This window comes from Glycine max, chromosome 2 (genome assembly GCF_000004515.6).
Source record: "Glycine max cultivar Williams 82 chromosome 2, Glycine_max_v4.0, whole genome shotgun sequence".
In the NCBI taxonomy this organism is placed as follows: domain Eukaryota; kingdom Viridiplantae; phylum Streptophyta; class Magnoliopsida; order Fabales; family Fabaceae; genus Glycine; species Glycine max.
The window spans coordinates 14,265,535-14,284,626 of NC_016089.4; the positions used below are offsets into that span (position 1 = coordinate 14,265,535).

General features: G+C 29.4%; 2 protein-coding genes across 2 annotated transcripts; both read right to left on the minus strand.

Annotated features, from left to right (window-relative positions):
• Positions 1-1,463: 1,463 nt before the first annotated feature.
• LOC102659920 (purine permease 1-like) lies at positions 1,464-1,817 on the minus strand. The gene has a single exon (XM_006575796.1). The coding sequence runs from the start codon at positions 1,815-1,817 to the stop codon at positions 1,464-1,466; it is 354 nt and encodes a 117-aa protein (XP_006575859.1).
• Positions 1,818-7,188: 5,371 nt separating this feature from the next.
• Positions 7,189-8,491, minus strand: LOC100306496 (uncharacterized). The gene is made up of 4 exons (NM_001248949.2): positions 8,183-8,491; positions 7,984-8,039; positions 7,687-7,830; positions 7,189-7,523 (listed from the first exon to the last, which is right to left on the minus strand). The coding sequence occupies exons 1-4, from the start codon at positions 8,444-8,446 to the stop codon at positions 7,457-7,459; spliced, it is 531 nt and encodes a 176-aa protein (NP_001235878.1). The 5' UTR covers positions 8,447-8,491; the 3' UTR covers positions 7,189-7,456.
• Positions 8,492-19,092: the final 10,601 nt, after the last annotated feature.

The window sequence follows — 19,092 nt, forward strand, 5'->3', positions numbered from 1 at the left end:
ATCATGATATGGTTTAGGCACTAATTAAAGTTTGAATACGATGTTTGGTAAAATAGCTTATAAACTAGTAAAAAGAGAAGTGTGTTTGGATTATATTTATTATCAGAATTAATTAATCATTTTTTATCATAGAGAAAAAAAAATAAATAATGTTTTTATTTTTTCATGATATTTCCGTAATTTTTTAGAGCAGAATTCATTTTGTAATATTATCCGAACGCACTATTTATAAGCTACCTAAAAGCCTTACTAAATACACTGGTTAGATCATATCCGAAGAATATATAGCTGCTTGTTTTTCATTTTGTGTGTAGTATCTTACTCCAATTTATTGCTTGCATTCTTTGCCTAAGGGGGTCTCGATATAAATCCTTGGAGAAAGTTTCGTCATCATGTGGATAATTCTATTGTGGCTTATTTAATAATTTCTTAATTTGTCTTATATATATAAAAAAAAACCCAACCGAGTTTCTTGCACTATATTCGACAATGAATGTTGCTTGAAAAGGAATTAATTTTCATGATCCCAAAACTATAATGAAATTTAAAAACTCAATTACATTATCCTGTCCTAAAATCGGAGACATGTGTGAAATTCTCAAGATTAGTGGTAATTAATGGGATTTATATTTTACAAAGTACATACCACGATAATACAGTCCTTCTTTGTAAGCACGAATTTCAGTTTCATATAGGTCAATATGCATAAGGAAAAAAAAAAAACACAAACATCATCACTTTTTAGTTACAAAATTGTCATTTTATTTTAAATATGTTTCCTATTTTTAATGATTTTGTACAGGAAATATTAAGAATATTTATTTTGTTACAAGAAACATTGAAAACATGCATCTTTTCAACATTTTCTGTAAAAAAATAAAAAAAAATCAATATTTAACATAATACTAACATCAATAGAACCCGAAGCATGCATGTGGTCTCTTACATGCTCTTACAGGAGATTCATATGAACAATGTCATCCTTGAGATGCTATGTTGAAAAAAATTTATGGTTTTTCTAGGCTTCATCTTATTCCAGCCAAATGTAGAGCTAGACATTTGTTTTCTAGTTTTAACAATTCGGAGTTAAGTTATATATGGATTCAAATAAATCATACCACTCATTCTTTTGTAAGAGCGTTAAAATTGTATGTTAGAAATTATTATATATATATTAATCGTATGTCATCTTTTATTTTTTCTATTATTATGAATAAAATGTCTTAAGTTTTTTCTCTTAAAAAAAAAAACATAAATACTAACATGAGGCTATATTATAAAGTCATGTTACCACATATGAAGGTTGTAATAACTACAAGACCATTGAATTGAAACAGTTGTCTTAGGTGCCAAATTATTTAAGATCTTAATTTTTTTTACGATTTTAATGAATTATTTATTATTGATCTTTATATATATATATATATTAATATATTAATAAGACTATATTTGTTCTTAATTTCTCATTGCTTCACTTGAAGGAACGCGGTGAAGCCGAGTTGCGTTGCGAAGATGAGGGCGGAAGTGGAGACCGGAAGTCGCGCCACGCCGTAGGCGTAGAGGTAGTCGTCGAGGCCGGTGAAGATTCCGACGAAGGCGGAGGCGGCGAGGACAGAGGGCTTCATTGAGATTAATTTTGGTTGGCGGTTCCGGTGGCGGAGGTAGGAGACGGCGAGGGGGAAGCCGGCGGTTTTGAGGAAGCTGGAGAGCCAGACGCGGTGGCCGCCGTGGAGGAAGTAGAGACGCATGACGAGGGAGCCAGCGGAGGTGCCAATGGTGAGTAAGAGACAGTTTGTCATGTGAAGAAGGCGCTTCATGGTTCTGTCATCTTTGTCTTCTTATCTTCTTCCTTCAGCCATGCCTTCTCAAATCTGATTCTTCTCCCCTGCTGCTAACTTGGTGCCAATAATGGACCTTCTAATAACAACACTTAAATTCAATATCATATTTTCATTTTATAATTTCGTTTATTACTTCAAGTTTTTATATGTAATTTTTTTCTATTTACTTTTTTTTCTCTTCTTCTTTAATTTTATTTTTCATGTATAATTTTTTCAATATAAATTTATTTTTTATTACATTTGTAAGGATGAAATTAACATACAACAGAGGAAAAATATGGTTATAATGCGGGTAGTATTATGTTATTATCTTGCATCAAAGCATTTAAAGTTTTTTTCTTGATCTTCTTCTCCTTTTTTTCTTATTTAGAAAAAAAAATCGTTATCAATTAATTGTTTTCGTGTTTTTCATTTCAGTCAAATTCTTTGAACAAATTGATCAATAATTTCCTATATAATGTCAATCATTTTATATTAAATGATTTTTTCTTTATCTCATTTACATGTTATAAGTTTTTTTTAAAATTTTATTTTCATTTTTATGTCTTTAGGCAAAAGAAGTCATAAAAATATATAATTTTCTAATATTCCATGATGGTAAAAAGATGTATGGTGTTGTGTTGACAAAAAACTCTTTAATCTAAAAAGAAAAATTAAAAGATACAAGATAAATAAAAAACCTCTTATATTTTATAAACTTTTTAATTATCTTCTTCATATGCTTTTATTTATTTACTTACTCTAGAATGCATTTTCAAACTACTTTATATTATAATTATATTAATAGCATATATATAACGAGAGCACCAATGTCTCTGCTATTAATATAAAAAATAAGATAAATAATCACTTTTGTCCTTAAATGTGTAATTCACCGACAAATGCATTCCTGAAAGATGAAAATACAAAATTTAATTCCTGAAAGTCTAAAAAGTGGAACAAATATATTCGGCTGTTAACTTTTGTTTAACGATTATCAACGTGGTCATTTCTAATTTCCACCATAGGGGCATATTTGTCATATACTATTTTTTTTACTTTTCGTCTTCTCACTCCGCTAATAAATGCGTCATTCAAAGATGTTTAGTCTCCAAAAGTGTAAAAAATACAACAAATATATCCAAACGTTCAGAGTAGGTTGTGATTAATCATTATAATTTGAAAAAATTTATAATGATTGTGACAATTTTTTTTAACAAACTCGTAAATTAAATTGAGTCTAAAAGAAAAAAGAATACTCATATTATAACCTATAAATAATTTTTTACATTCTCATGTTTGATGAAAAGGTTCAAGTAAAAAAAAAATACTTATTGTAAAGCATTATAGTTAAATTAGATCCATGAATAATTTTTAGGAAAAATTGCAATTACAATGACGCTTTTAATTTGTAAAAAACACTCACCTCCTTTGGAATGATTTTTTTTAAGGTTATGATTTAAATAATTGTACATGATTTAAAAAATAATTTAAAAATCAACAAATTTTTATTATAATTTGATATCATCGCATATATTAATAAACATTCATATTTTATTATGAAATATTTATAAAAAAAATTAAATAAATAATATTTAATTAAACAGAAACAATGATTTTCTTATCGTTTTAGACTAAAATTTCTTTTTTTTTTATATTGATAACATTTATTCAAGAGTTAACAATCAAATGATTAATTTTTTTTTTGTAGTTGAAAAAAGTAAGAAGAATTCGCCAAAGCAACAAAAATTCACTTCTATTAGTAATATTTTATGCATGTCTTAATCGTTAATGAAGTTTAAAAATTATATAACGGAAACAGACACTTATTGGTGTGATATAACTCTCCCAAAATTTTGTTGCAATTATTATAAAATTTTCAAAATTATAATAATTAGTCAGAGTCTATTATTAATGTTCGAATATATTTGTTACACTTTTTACACTTTCAAGAATTAAATTTTGCATTTGTCCGTGGAGTGGGAGGACGAAAAGTAAAAAAAAAAATATTATAAGACAAATATGTCTCTATGCTGGCAATTAGAGATGACTATGTTGACAATTATTTCAATGACAAATTCGTTTCTCTGTTTAACATAAGTTATTTTATTAATGGTGACGAACGAAAGTTAACGACCGGATATATTTATCGCACTTCTTAAACTTTCAAGGACTAAAGTTTGTATTTTCATCTTTCAAAAATACATTTATTAACGACTTACACATTTAGAGACAAAAGTGATTATTTACCATAAAAAATATATATCACTTAATTAAACTTCCTCTCAAGATAAAAAGTAACCAAGGAAGTAACACACTAATTTTTAAATTTTGTAATTACATAACCCACTAAAATGGTAAAAAAGTAACACACCATGCAAAAGAACTCAATCCTCATGAAATTCATCATTAATCTATTAAAGTGGTAAATATATATCAAATTTTTTAAATAATAATAATATAATAAAAATGTAAACACACAAGCACGATAACATTTGTATTTTTGCTGGTATATATAACATTGATAGTTCTCTTGTTTTCATCCTTTGTATTTTGTATATTTTATCCATTTTTTCTTTCTTTTTTTAAAAAAAGAAAAGAAAAGAAATTGTATGGTCTCTAATTTCTTAAAGATATATCATCTATTTTTTTCAAATTTCTTTTGATGTGCTCTCTCTCTATATATAATCCTATGTTAAAGAATATACTAAATGAACGAATTTTCCATGTCATATATTAACACTGAAATGTTAAAAAAAAATAATTATAAAATTTTTTATCAATAAATTTTGTAATCGATAAAAAAATAACATAAGAATTGACAAGTTATATTAAATTTAACTTTGAATATAAATTTTGTCAAAGGCTTCGAAATTTCTAGGCATGATTCTGTTCAAACTAACATAACATTTTACTACACTACTATGTCAATATTTGTGTTAAATATTATATATTTAATTAATAAATAAACTAAATTATACAATTAAAATAGTAGGAAATTAATTAATAAAAGGGCCAAATTTGTAAAATGATAATTGTACGTAAGAGAACAAAAAATGCAATTAAAACCTAATTAATCAAATCGTTTTAAAAAATTACGACTAATTACATGAAAATCAGACACCAATAGTATTTGTCTACCTTTCATTAAATAAGCAACATTCCACTCCCACCATCTGCGCTGCTAAGATCCGATGTACCTTGCATTTTCTTTCTTATCCTTCAGATTGCCTTACTATTCTCGACAACGTTTATAATCTTCTGAATATATTTAACAAAATAGCAATGCCATATTATAAAAAACACTATAAAAGGAAGATAAATAAAGTTTGAATTAGTTAACATCCCGTAAGCATTTTGCTATTTACATAATTACACATTTAATTTTGACACTTATAGTGTTAAAGTATAAAATTATAAAAATAAAAATAAAAATAAAATGCTTTCAACGTTATGTGATTTGGACTATGCATCTTTGTTATTTAAAACTTCACGACATACTCTTTAAAAAAACAATTTATACATGTAAAATACTAAAAAAAATAATGATTAAATTAAATATATGGACTAGTATATAAGAGGAAAAAATAAACATACCTGACCGGACAAATGATAATAAATTTTGTTACAATTTTTTTTTCTCTCTCGTAATTTAACATTGCACGTTAAAAATCCTGCATATCTCTCTTGCGTGGTGTTCATTCTCTATTTTTAAAACGGCACCAGATCCGAAGCAAATTAAACCTGGCGATATTAATGCACCACACCACGTGCAAGTCTTCTACCTTCATCATTTATCTTATATCGTTTTTTGGTTCCATCATATTTGAAAAAAGGAAGATGGACACTCGAAGGCTGGAAAGTGCACATTTGGATCCATGATAACATGGATAATGGTGATGGTAGTGCCATTTTGGACACGTGTGTAATGATGACATTGTACATGGGAGGGAGCAATGGACCCCATGCCTTTTGGTATTTGATAAAAATCACATTACACAAACATTTATTATTTTAAATATTTCTTTAATTTTTTTATCATATCATAAATATTATTATGTTTATATTTGTTCTTCCTTTTATCTGGGTATTAAATTAATAGTCCAATAGATTTTCATGTAACATTTTTTTTTTTTTTGACAATTCACTCTGTCAGTGTCATGACTCACGAAGGCTTTCTCATATTAATTCTTGCTTCTCTGTGATTCATAACGAATATTATGTCACGTCCATGTATCCTTTACTGAACAACCGTTAAGCCAGATGCCAAAGAGAAAAGGAAACATACAAAATTGAGATTAAAAGCTACTTTCCTTTTTGCCTATTTGCTCAATTAAGCTAGGAGATATGTATAGTATATGCAGCCAGTAGCAATTGCCAGTTTGCTTCATTGATACACTATGACGACGATTGTGATCATGTGAACCGTTAAGCGTTCACTTTCAATTTAAAGCCATGCAATGGCTCCTCGGCACTTTTGATCTTCTTTAAATGATGAAAAACATATTTAGCAACTTCAATAATTGAAGGATCTACCCCAAAAAGACAATAACACTTGCAAAATGGACCAGATTCTCTTATATTCATTTTAAAAAAGTGATTATAAGAAAACAATGAGAAGGAGAACATGGTTTCCATTATTAACCGAGCAAATCCATAAATATAGGCATGTAGGGTAGGTCCATGGGTTTGTAGAGCCATTACTCCTTTTTATTTTTTTTTCTATATTAAATGGTGTAGGTTGTAGGTTCGGTTGTCATTGTATGTGGTTGTTAATTTTGTGCATGTTGGTAATGCTAATCATATATAGTGTATACCTTCTTTAATCATCAACCCGCGTATGAAATGAAGAAGACTTTAATTAATTAGTTTATGCAGATTTGTTAAGTACCCACACGTGGTCCCCACACCAAATAGGGGAATCATAGCTTGGGATGGAGAGGATATTCCAAATGGCCTAAAGGAAAAAAGAATGCCAGACATAAAAAAAGGTAATTGAATGAAGCTACGGAAAGCTGAAAAGGAAACATGCAGGCAAGAGGGGAAGGTCGAAGAAAAGACACTTTTCATAGAAAATTAGTAACCAAATAACAATTAATATTCTTCTATCCATGAATTCTTCTGATAATGAATAATTATTTTTTAAAAAAAAACAGCCGCATGAATTAGCTGAACCCCCTTATTGTTCTGGAAACACTGAAGGAGACGGTCTCAAACTCTCAATTACATTAACATATTTTAGATCACCAATATTCATAGCGGAAATTCTTGTGTTCTTTGTATATTTCCCACAAAACCCAATTTTGTTTTTTGTTTTTCTTCATCACCTCACAAAGAAGGTTCTACTACTTCTATCAGAGTGCAGAGATTGCAGAAAAAGCTAGCTTGTTGTATCCAACATAAAGAGAAAGAGAAAACAGTTAGCTATACGTAAACCAACCCACCACCACCACCGTCTTTTTCAAAGCAACCAGAAAAAGTTGCACGCTCGTTTTCGTTTTACCTCGTGTCAGGTTAGCTTCCTTACCAGTGTACTCAAATGACTAAACACTACAAACTCATCAACCTCCATTTCTCTCTCTAAAACTAAAAAATGCAAACTCTCTCTCTCTCTCTCTCTCTTTCATTGAAGGCATTCAATGTAAACGAACCCACTGGTAGCGACCCTCCAACGGCAAATCTCTAACAATATCAAAGTTGTACCTGCACGCAAGGGAAAGTTGTTAGTCAGTTAGGGTTCGATTTCTGGCACCGCTTGAGTGTGAGCTGGCTCACATTCCTTATTCTGTGTCGCGCGAAATAAAAAATTAAAATAAAACACTCTTAGCTTAATGTTGCCATCAACTATATACACTACACTACTTACTTCTCTGTGAACCGTTTTCGCTCGTACTTTTCCGCCATCGCGAAAAACTCTTCGATCTCTGCTTGTGGTGGCGTCTTCAATTTCCGCACTGCCGCGGAAGACTTCGCCGATTCCTCCGAGTCTCCAGAAAACTCACTCAACAAACTGAACAACCAAAACCGAAGCAAATAAATAAATAAAATAAAATAAAATAAATGTATGTATACGCAGTGTTTCGGTGGCAACGTTTCGTTAGAAGATTGATCGTGTGCGCGTACATGAGAAAGAACTCGAACAAAAAATAAGTAGAATAAAAACCTGAACGGCTTGAAGTAGCGGTTGGTTGAGTCCTCTACCGTTTGGAAACCCTTGGTCTGCATTAATCGGCGAGGAATATCAATAAATAAATAGATATAAAGAAATTAAACACAGGAAAATTTGGACAGGTTATAACTCGGAAAATTACGAAAGTAAATTAACAATTCATAATAATAATTCAGAATTTCGAGGAGCGAACCTGCAGATCTGACGGCACGGAGTGGAGGTCCTTAAAGTGGCTGGAGCTGCAGCAAGAGCGATCGGAGCAAAAATCGCCGGAAACAACCGTGCCGGTAGAACTGACGGAAGCTTCCGGCGAGACGATAGTGTCGGGAAACTGCGTATCGGAAGAGCGTAACTGGAAGGAAGCGGTGGTTTTTCTTTTCTTGGAAATGGAATGTTGGCTTGAAGAAGGTTGTTCTATGGCGGCAATTGTGAGAGAGCAGCGTTTACACTCACCCATTCTCTGTGTTGTGTTGTGTTGTGTTTCTATTTTGAGATGGGCTAGGCTTAGGGAGAGAGGTGGAGGGAGCTTAAAAAGAGAGTGATCGCAGAGGAATATTTACTGAGCGCAGTGAATCGATTCGTGGATGGTCCCTCTTGTCTTTCTCCAGCTACAGTACCCGCTAAACGACATCGTTACGATCATTGCTACTGCTACTCTCCCTTTTAGCCTCTTCTTCTCTCTTCTAAATAATAATAAACTTATGTTCAGTTTTAGATTTTTATGACCAAAATTACAGAATAATTTGAAATCAGTAAATAAAAATACCTTCTTTTCTTTTTTTTACAAATAAGTTTGCTCGTTGAATTATTTTTTACAAATAAATCAATCACTCACATATTGAAATTATAGAATTAAAGGTTTTTTTTTCCGTCACCGGTGGGGCCAAGCTAGGGCAAATATCGACACGATGAAAATGCGAAGCTGTTAGCTGTTCCTATGCCGATTTGCAACATCCCATGTGAGACGCTTCCTTCTATGTATGCACTATACCTTTACAAGGGTCAATTTTTGTTTGAGCTTTTTCTCCCCCATTATTTTTTTTTATTAAAAAAGATAAAGTTCTTTTTGCTTTTTATATAAACAAATTATGTAGGTTCTATTTGGAATCTTTGACGAACTTTTTCATATATATTTATAAAAAAATAAAATAGAATTCTTCCATTAACTCTATCCTAGGTTAAAATCAGTTTTTTTTTCTTTTTGGATCTATTTAATTTAAACATTCTCCTATAACCTAATTTTAATTTATAAGATTTTTTTTCTTATTTTCTTTTCCAAAAATATTTATGGAGATACCTATTTAAACTAGATCTTACTTTCACCATGCAGAGTATAAGTACAATGAATTCAAAAAGGTTTTTAACTGGATGATTAAAATAAGATCCAACAACGCTTATTGGCTGAGTTAAAATGGATTTGCTAATATAAAATAAACACATAACGAAATGTGATATAGGTGTTTTCTTATATATGTAATGATATAGGTGTTATTCATTTTTTTTATTTAGAATTTTTTTTCCTTGGTATACGGCAATAAGGTTAAAATCTAAAATTTTATGAAAACCATTTATCAATAAAAAATAAAGAAGACGTACTGAATATATATTTAAAACTTTATCAATGAAAATATTTTTTAATAAATTCTTTTTACAACACATTGTATATATCATCAAATGATAAAAAGATAAATATCATAAAATCTTACGAGAATCATTAAAAGATAAATAATGTGATAATTAATACACAATTAAAATTACAATAAGCTAAGTTATAAATAAAGTTTAGGGTGAATTTTATTGAATTTCAACTGTCATGTGATAAAAGCGAATTATAATTCCGTTTCAGAATAGTTTTTATGGAGACTTAATTTACCCCTAACGTTTGGAATCTTTAAGCTTTAAAATCGAGTAACTTATCCAGATTATAAATGAATTCTAATATTTACGAATAAATTTGTTTTAGAATTATTTAGTTTATGAATCATGTATATATATATATATATATATATATATATATATATATATATATATATATATATATATATATATATATATATATATATATATATATATATATATATATATATATATGTTTCATGACTAATAAATTATACGTTGATAGTATTTATAAATGAGTTTAATGATGATGTGTAAAATAATTTTACACCATTATTTAGAATTGTGTCTAGAAAATTTAGGATTTTAGGTAAATTTTTTATAGAGACATAATATAAATTATTGTTTTTTATATTAATAGTATAATTTTGCAACTTTCTAGGAATATTAGTATATTCAATTTTTTTAGATGTAATTGATTTATATTTTTTCATTAATTGAACTGATTTTTGTATTTTTTTACAAATAGTAAAAATTAAGACTGGATCAATATTTAAAAAAAATCTTTATTTTTTAAGACCAAATTCATAATTTTTTAGTTGACATTTTTTATTACTACAAAATATAATATATAAAATAAAAGGCAATAATAAGTATTCAAATAAAATAACTTTTCAAAGTAAATAAAAAATAAGAAAAATGAAAAAAAAGAAGTTTTTGATTTTACAGGCACATTAAAATAAAATAGCTTTTGATTGCATAATGATTTTACTTAAACAGATAAATTAATTGTATTCGATTGATTGCAATAATGTAGGTACATTAAAATAACTTTTGATTTTCTTTGTAATATTATAGGTATATTAAAATAACTTTTGATTTTCTTAATTTATTTCAGCATTAAAATAATCACAACACTAAGGCTAATAATAATTAATGTCAAGAACAATAGCTATTATGAGTTATATCAAGTGTAGACTAATAATTGATAAAATTACGAGGCCTAAGGCCAATGCCTAGACTGCTTAGTAGCTTACACGATTTTGTCGTTATCTAATTATAAATTATTATTAATATAAATTTTAAGATAATTATCATAAAAATCAATAATCTTATTATATATAATTGATTGTAATTGAATGATAGTGTCTAATCTTTTACATCATGAGTGCATAATTATTTTTCTCTTTATTAATAGTTTGTTTCACGTGAAGTATTTCAATTTTAAAACTGAAAAATTCCAAATATAGCTTAATTAAGCATAAACTTGATGATTTGGTAGAAAGAAAACGAAAAAATATGGTAAAAGTGAAAATAAAGTCGATATAAAAAATATTTTGATCGTTATGCTTGATTGAGGATAGATAGTTTATTTCAATGTCAATATACTTGTGTAGATTTCATGTGTAAAGTGTATTGTTGCGTTTTATTTATAATGTTCGTATATTCTCTTTAGTTAAATATATTTTTCATATTTGAAAAATAAGTCATTTTTAGATTATTACCTCAAATTCATTTTTGGTCAATTACATACTTGAAAACTTTTTATGTTTCAAATAATACATATCGTTAATTTCATCTTGTTAAATGACGATGTAGTAGATGAAGTGTCACGTCATCAAGTCTAATCACTAATACATCAGTATTGCATTATTTAAAAAAAATTAATTCTCCTTCTTCTGTTTCTCCATGAACAAGCTTATTGCCAGGATTGGTACAAGAGTTGTGGACCACTCTTACTTCTCCGGTTCGAGCTCAATCAGACGGTCCAAAACCCCGAACACTTCGTCCATCTTACGTGGTTTGATTTTGACCTCCATGAGTGTGTGGAGCGCGTCAGTATCACACGGGTTGGTGCTGAGACACTCTTTGAGAATCCTCCCGGCTTCCTCCTTGGTGAAGGAGGTGTCAGTTTCCACGACGAGGAAGTGAGCTAGGCAACGATGATGGCGAGCGTGTGGTGGAAGCGCATGAAGAAGAAGGCAATATCGGCGATGACGATGCAGGTGGTTTTGAGGAGAGAAAGGAGGTGTCTTTCTTGGGGTACAAAATGCGAGGTTGTTTTGTGAGGAGGAGGAAGAAGTTCTAATGAAGGATAACCTAAATGACAACGAAGGAAAATGGGGTGGCGATAAAGAGGGAAGGGGATATGGGAGTGGGAAATGGAGAAGGGTGGCGCAATTTGGGAAGAGAATCCATGGGTAAGGCCTAGGAAGAAGGAGAAGTGAGTATGAATATTGATTTGGGTAATTACTACAACTGCAACACACAAGGAAGAAGAAGAAGAGGGGAAAGAGAGAGTGATTAGGCGTTAATGACGAAAAAATTTTGGATACGTATTAGTAATTAAGCCTTGGATACACATTAGTAATTAAGTCTGATGACGTGACAGTGTGTCTATCACTTTATCACATCACTTAACAAAATTAGACTAATGATAAATATTACGTTGAAACATAATTTTTTTCAGAGATACGTAATTGACCAAAAGTGAACTTGTAGTAGTAAATTAAAAATGACCTATTTTTCATAAATAAAAAAACATATTTAAACCATTTTTCTTTTATCAACTAAACTCAGATAAAATTTAATCTGAATTCTTCACTATATATATATATATATATATATATATATATATATATATATTCTTAAAAGTTCTCTTTTGGCACTTGGCATATGTTTTGGTTACACATATATCATATATGAATGAGTGTGATCTGTCACTGTTTCGAAGCTATTTTCAGTAACTTATATATGCATTTATCCAATATTTGATGTGGAAATTGAAGTATATGTGCGTTTTTAACAACTATTGATATTCAATTAATTAATCATAGAATCGCGATTAAAATCAAGATGGAAGGTGAAAGAAAAAAGCCCGATGAAGTTAATAAAAATAAGCAACTATATTTATAACTAAATTTAAGTTAATTTAAATAAGCAATTAATTTATTGATTTAATTCGATTCCGATTAATGTGTGCTACATGTCAGTTTTTTTTTTCCTCCATACCTAATTCTGTTTCCATCTCTCCCCGGCAACTAGATATTTACATGTCAGTTGTTGTATTAGGCATATGTCACGTATGTAGGATCATCAACAGTATATGCCATCTATCTCTTTAGCAGGTGACCTCGAAGAAATTCATTTTGGGGATGTACAATGCATATGAATATAATAATTGACAAAAAAAAATTGAAATACAGAAACTTCTTGATATTCTTGGTTAATTTATTTTATGGAAAGTGCTATTTTTTTTCTTTCTGATAACACGATAGTGCTATTTTAGCACGAAGGATGTCACACAAAAGAAATTAAGATAACATCACTCACTTTTTTGAAACAAATATGATAGAGTATTTGTTAGAAGTGAACCCTTTAAATGAATTAATTTATTTTATCAACATGACTATTTAGGATGAAGGACAGACGCGCATGAAAGAAAGATAGCGTGCACAGTGTCTTCTCTTAAAAAATAAATATAAAAAAATTATTTTCTAAAAGATATAAACTTCTTAGATAGACTTGAGTAACTCAAAGGTGTTAATTATTTTTTAATCCGTAAGACTTAAAAGATAAATATCAAAATTTATAACAACTCATATCTCATACTTAAAAGGAATTAATGCTAACTTAATGAAAAATATTCAGAATATATCAATCAATACAAAACAAAAATTCAAGACCAAATCACCAAAAATATGTTTTCATTGATAAATCTAAAAAATGAAATACTTTAAAAATATAAATGTTTACTTTATTCCTTGGATTTTGTCACTGGCAATTTCATTTATGAACCATGAAAATGATCAATTTATCCCATAAATATATAAATGTATTAATAGTCAAGTCTTCTTCAACTGTCTCTCATGAAAATGATCAAGGAAATCACGGAAACTTAGTGGTTCTTCCCCCTCTCTATGACTCATGATAAGGCTTCTTCAACTCCACTCCTACCTGGGTAACCGACAACAACCATCCATTGATTGAAGATGTTCCATTTTTTTCTTTTCTTTTGTTTGGTTTGGTTGCTGTTGTTTTTCTGACTCTTATGTTTTCAAGTGCATAAATTGGTTTGGACTAATGAGGATTTGAATTTGAAATTAATCGGTTAAGAAATTTGTTGATTTTAAGTTAATAATTTTAATTTCTAAATTTGTGATTTTGTGGTTTAAAATTTTAAGTTGATTAAGATTTGGATTTAGGATGAAATCGAAAAAATAAGGTTTCTCTAGTTGAATGCACGTTTTTAAATTTCCATAATTATCGTGAACTATTTCTATCTTCAATACATAAACCGCATGTGAGATTTAATTCATTTTATTTTGACCTTGTATTTTTTGTAGCTAATCCCCTCATAGGCTTCTCTGCGTTGGCATTCCACTTTCAAGCTTTCTTTCTCTTCTTTCCCCCTCCCATTTGGACTGCCATATTTGCACACACTGAGCAAAAATTATAGGACCATGCATGGCTCCGACTATTAGCTTTTATCTGAATATTAAAGATTAAATTGTTAGTGGGGACTACATCAACACTTGGGATTCTAGGTTCAGATTCAAATCTTGTATATTAAATTGAGCACTACTGTTTTATGCCCATGTACATCACAACATTGGAATGGACCACTGGCTGTGACTCTATTATTAGAAATTGGAAAAGACCGTTGCTGAGTACTTGATCAAGATATATCACTCATTCCAACTTGTGCAGGTAAGTTAGTCACGCCTCCTTATTAATTGCATGTAGTTTAAAGTGGAAGAAAATTTGGATAAGTTTTAGGTTTCCCTGAGAAAGCTTTCAATCAGCTTTAATCTCAAGAAGTGTGGCAGCTTATATTTTGGAACAGCTTTATTACTGGCAGAAAGTAGATGGACTCAAACGGAAAAATTCATGGTGGTAAATAAGGGTAGGTAACGTAAGTACCTTTGCTTCCGTTACTTTTGGTGGAAGGTAAATTATGTACATGATGATATGCATGCAATAAAGTTTATGAATTAGTAAGGTAACACTCATCAAAACTAATTATACTACTTCTCTACATAAATAATACTATATTCTCCTTTTAAGTTTTTACAATACTTTTTTCATTGTAGATCTTTTTTTTTTTGTCGTATTACTTGTTTGATTTTGCAAATAAGAATTGATGATGCATTGGATGAGTTTCTCACTTAAACTAGTTATGATTTGAATTTTATTCCGAATTTTCTATTATTGGTAGGCGAAATATGGTTTCATTATAAATTCACACTATGTTGATTGCATTTCTTAATCTTGTATGGAAGAAATTATTAAATAGTTCATAACTATCATTTGTTGTCTATGGTCTCAACCGAGGTCTATACAAATTAACACATTCAAATTATATATTTTCAGAGAAACAAATGTTCTGTGCAAACATTCAGGAAATTACTACTTGCACAACATTTTATATTTATATTGTTTTTATTATAAATTACATTATTTTAAATATGCAGACTCTAGTTTTGCAGCCAACAGTGAAGTAATGTAAAGCTGAAAGCCTAAAATTGTGCCCGAAGCACTATTGCTAAGGAAAAAAAAAAACTATCTGTGCTTTAATCCAAACAATACAGAGACAGATAGGAAAAAGGAAAGAAAGGAAAAGAAGCAGAGAAAGTACCCTGCTAATGATTAAATTGTAAGCTTATTGTTTACAGAAAGTAGATATGCAGTATGTTACAGATAGTGGGAACAATAGATGGACACTGCTTCCAATGAAAGGGGTGGATAGTAACAGTGATGTGAATGGGTATCATATTCATTTGGCTTATATATTGCAGTGTCTAATGAAATGAAGGACTTTGATCTAACACATCATAAGCGTTAACTGCTATTTATTACACCGTACCATCATTTGGTTTGTTTTTTGCACGGAGACTATCATGCTATATACCAGGAGAGGATATCAATTTGGATTCAATTTGTGTAGTTATATATCATTATGTCCATGGACAACCCAAGCCTAAAGAACAATATTGCAATGCAAATATCAAGGCCAATGATGTTTCAAAATTGAGGTGGTATAGTCAACAAAGGTCGATAAGGATAAGATTTATATCCCATAAGAAAAATGATTTGAATTCTGTTGCAATGTGAGGATCTTATTAGTGAAGATTTGTAAGTATTTTTATAAATGTTCGTCATGATTTTAGTAAGCTTAGATATCTAACTCACCTAAATTTTTCACAAAAAGAAAAAAAGGTGGTACTATAGAGGATTTGAAGACTAATGAGGAGTGTTGGGGCTTTGTGCTTTTGTACTTGCATTGCATGAATGAATATCCATCTCCTAAAGTAGTTGAAGGTAAATTAAAGGGGCCAATGAACAAAAAATGGGCAAACACGCAAACCACGTTGGTGGCTGGCTGGCATTACTACTTCCAGTGTTGAGGACAAAAGAGCCAAAAAAAAGTGTTAAAGAAAAAGACAAACGATGATTCCACAATCCTCATGCATGTCCTCACAGTAACAAGCTCTATATTGGAGGTTCCCACATTGCATATTTACATGTATCAAAACATTCAAAAGGACGACAGAATAGCAAGCTTTTGATTCACTTTTCGATCATTGTCATTATTTACTTCAGTCTAGTATTTCTTAATCTTCTGCCCCTTTTCTAAGTTAGTGAAAATTTATCTTTCTCCAATTCAAGGACTGTTACAGGATTTTATTTGGAGAGGGATTGATATGTTTCATTATATTATAGTATTTTAACTCACTATCGTGTACCCTATTATTAATAGCAAAGGAAGTAATTTTCAAGTGTTGGATTCCTCCGCCTTTTGTCTTTTGTTGTAAGTAATTAATCAAAGGGGAATTGTTATTCTACCGTATGATGTACCCAAATTATTAGTTGTGTTTTGTTTCTAAATTGGGAAAAGATAGCTGTAGATATTGTGCCTCATGTGTTTGAGATACAGGTACAATAGGAAACATTTGAAAAAAAAATATAGCTGAGATTATAGAATTATCCTAGCTAGAGTTTATATGTCTATCACCGTCATTATCATAAAATTTTGTGTACACATCCATAGTGTAAATAGTATATACATGCACAGTGTAAAAGAAACCATAAATTTTTCTTGTATGGTTAATTTGTTAAATGTTATAATAATTACCTTAAAAATTATATAAATAAGAATTTATATATATATATATATATATATATATATATATATATATATATATATATATATATATATATATATATATATAAACTACTTCTGCCATGCATCAGAAAAAGAAGTTAATTTGAAGGGTGGAGTGAAAAAAAAAAGAAGATTAATAGTACAGTGATTCAATATTAAACACATATGTTATTCAAATTTGATCTACTACCCTTATGTGTTGTTCCGTATATTTATGGCATCACCTGTTACCTGATTCATATAAATATTACATGTCACTCGGAAGTGTTCGTACATGGCTACGATGACTCTGATGGTTCCATGCAGTTACTGATGGTGATGCAGCATTGGCTTACTACACTGATAAGTTACTGGTGCACACAGCTACTCATCAGTCATCGCTGTTTATAAATTTTCTCCTTATTCAGTGCATAGGGTTCTGCTAGTAGTATTTTATATGAGTTCACATTCACGTATATGGTAACAACACAACATATTCTCAAATTTGAAACTGCCCCATTCATGAATTAAACTAAAGTATACATTTTTTATTTTTTTTATTTTTGCGTTCTGCATTCTTAACCATTTAACTGTCAAAAACAAATTAAAACTTTGGAATCGTTATTCGTTTAATTTGAAACTACAAAGCCCCCACCTCGTTGGAAAGACAATATTGCCCAATCCTTTAGGACACAATCTGACACGTTGGGGATGGGCCTCCCGTGCCTTTCGGCTAGGCGACATTTTTTTTGTAGTGAAAATCAATTTGTTTTCTCCTAGCTCCACTTCGTTAAATCTCTATTGTCCTTGTGACATGAACCATAAAAGAAAATTGTGGGAGGAGTTGAAAATGACAAAGGATGCAAGTAATTAATGTAGAGAAGTAGTGTATTATGGGTGACTTTGATTGTGTAGAAAAGGATCTCAAAGAAAAGGAAAAAGGAATATATATATATATATATATATATATATATATATATATATGAATTTTGTTAACATGTTATATATCCATTTAACATCTTTGTATTAAATTATAATTAAAAAATATCTTAAAATACATAAGGTTTAAAGTTTGTTAATATACTTATATTTTGTTAATATACTTATATTAAAAAAATAAGAATGTGAACATTAATGAATAGTTGTGAGATGTGCAAATGTACACTCTTATTTTTATAATATGAATGTGTTAACAAACTATAACTAAATATTATCAGAAAAACATGGAGGTGCGGGTTGTTAACATATTCATGCTAAAAAAATAACTGTTACAATTATAAATGCTTGCTTACGAGTCAGCGGCGGCAGACCCATAGCCTCACGAAGTAAGGAGGAGTCTGAATAATACTTATAGTTTTAAACACCTTATCTTATTATCATCTTGTCCATGTCAAATGTAAGACAAAATAATACAATTATATAACTTTTTAGTTATTTCAAATCAGAATAATATGAAATATCGTTGTAAGTTTGTAATTAAATGGCTCCAATTTTATATAAAAAAACGGCTCAAATAATTATGTGGAAAAAGTCCGACCTGTTATGACCTCATCTGAGGAGGGAAATTTATAATGTGTTATTCATATTTGTCCTAACTACAAATAAAAAGTGGACTAATCACTATTAAAATAATTTTTTATTTAAAAATATTTTTTAAAACCGTTATTTAATTTAGTTTTTAAAAGTAGAAAATATATCAGGTTTTACATTTTTTTTTCTTTTTAGTTTTTCATTTATTTTTTGAAAACTGGTGTAGTTTTCTTAAGTTCTATGTGATCACTTATTCTATTTTTAGTGTTATGTGTTTAGAGATGAAGAAAATGTATCATAAATATTTAGGAACCATTCTAAATACCAATAAAACTTTATTTTGATGACATCATTGATCCCCGATAAAAAAAAAAAAAATTAAGCCATCCCCGATATATATATGTTAAAGTATAGTTTTCAAATTTTCATTAATTTCAAATTTGATTAGTTATGTCACTTTGTGCTATTATGAGCAAATGAAAATTTAAGCTTTGAGCTAGTTATAAATGTATCTTAACTAGAAGAATAAATGGCTCAACGCATGTTTGTAGAATCAGTTCAATTTAAATATATAAAAAAGGTATTTTGAAAAT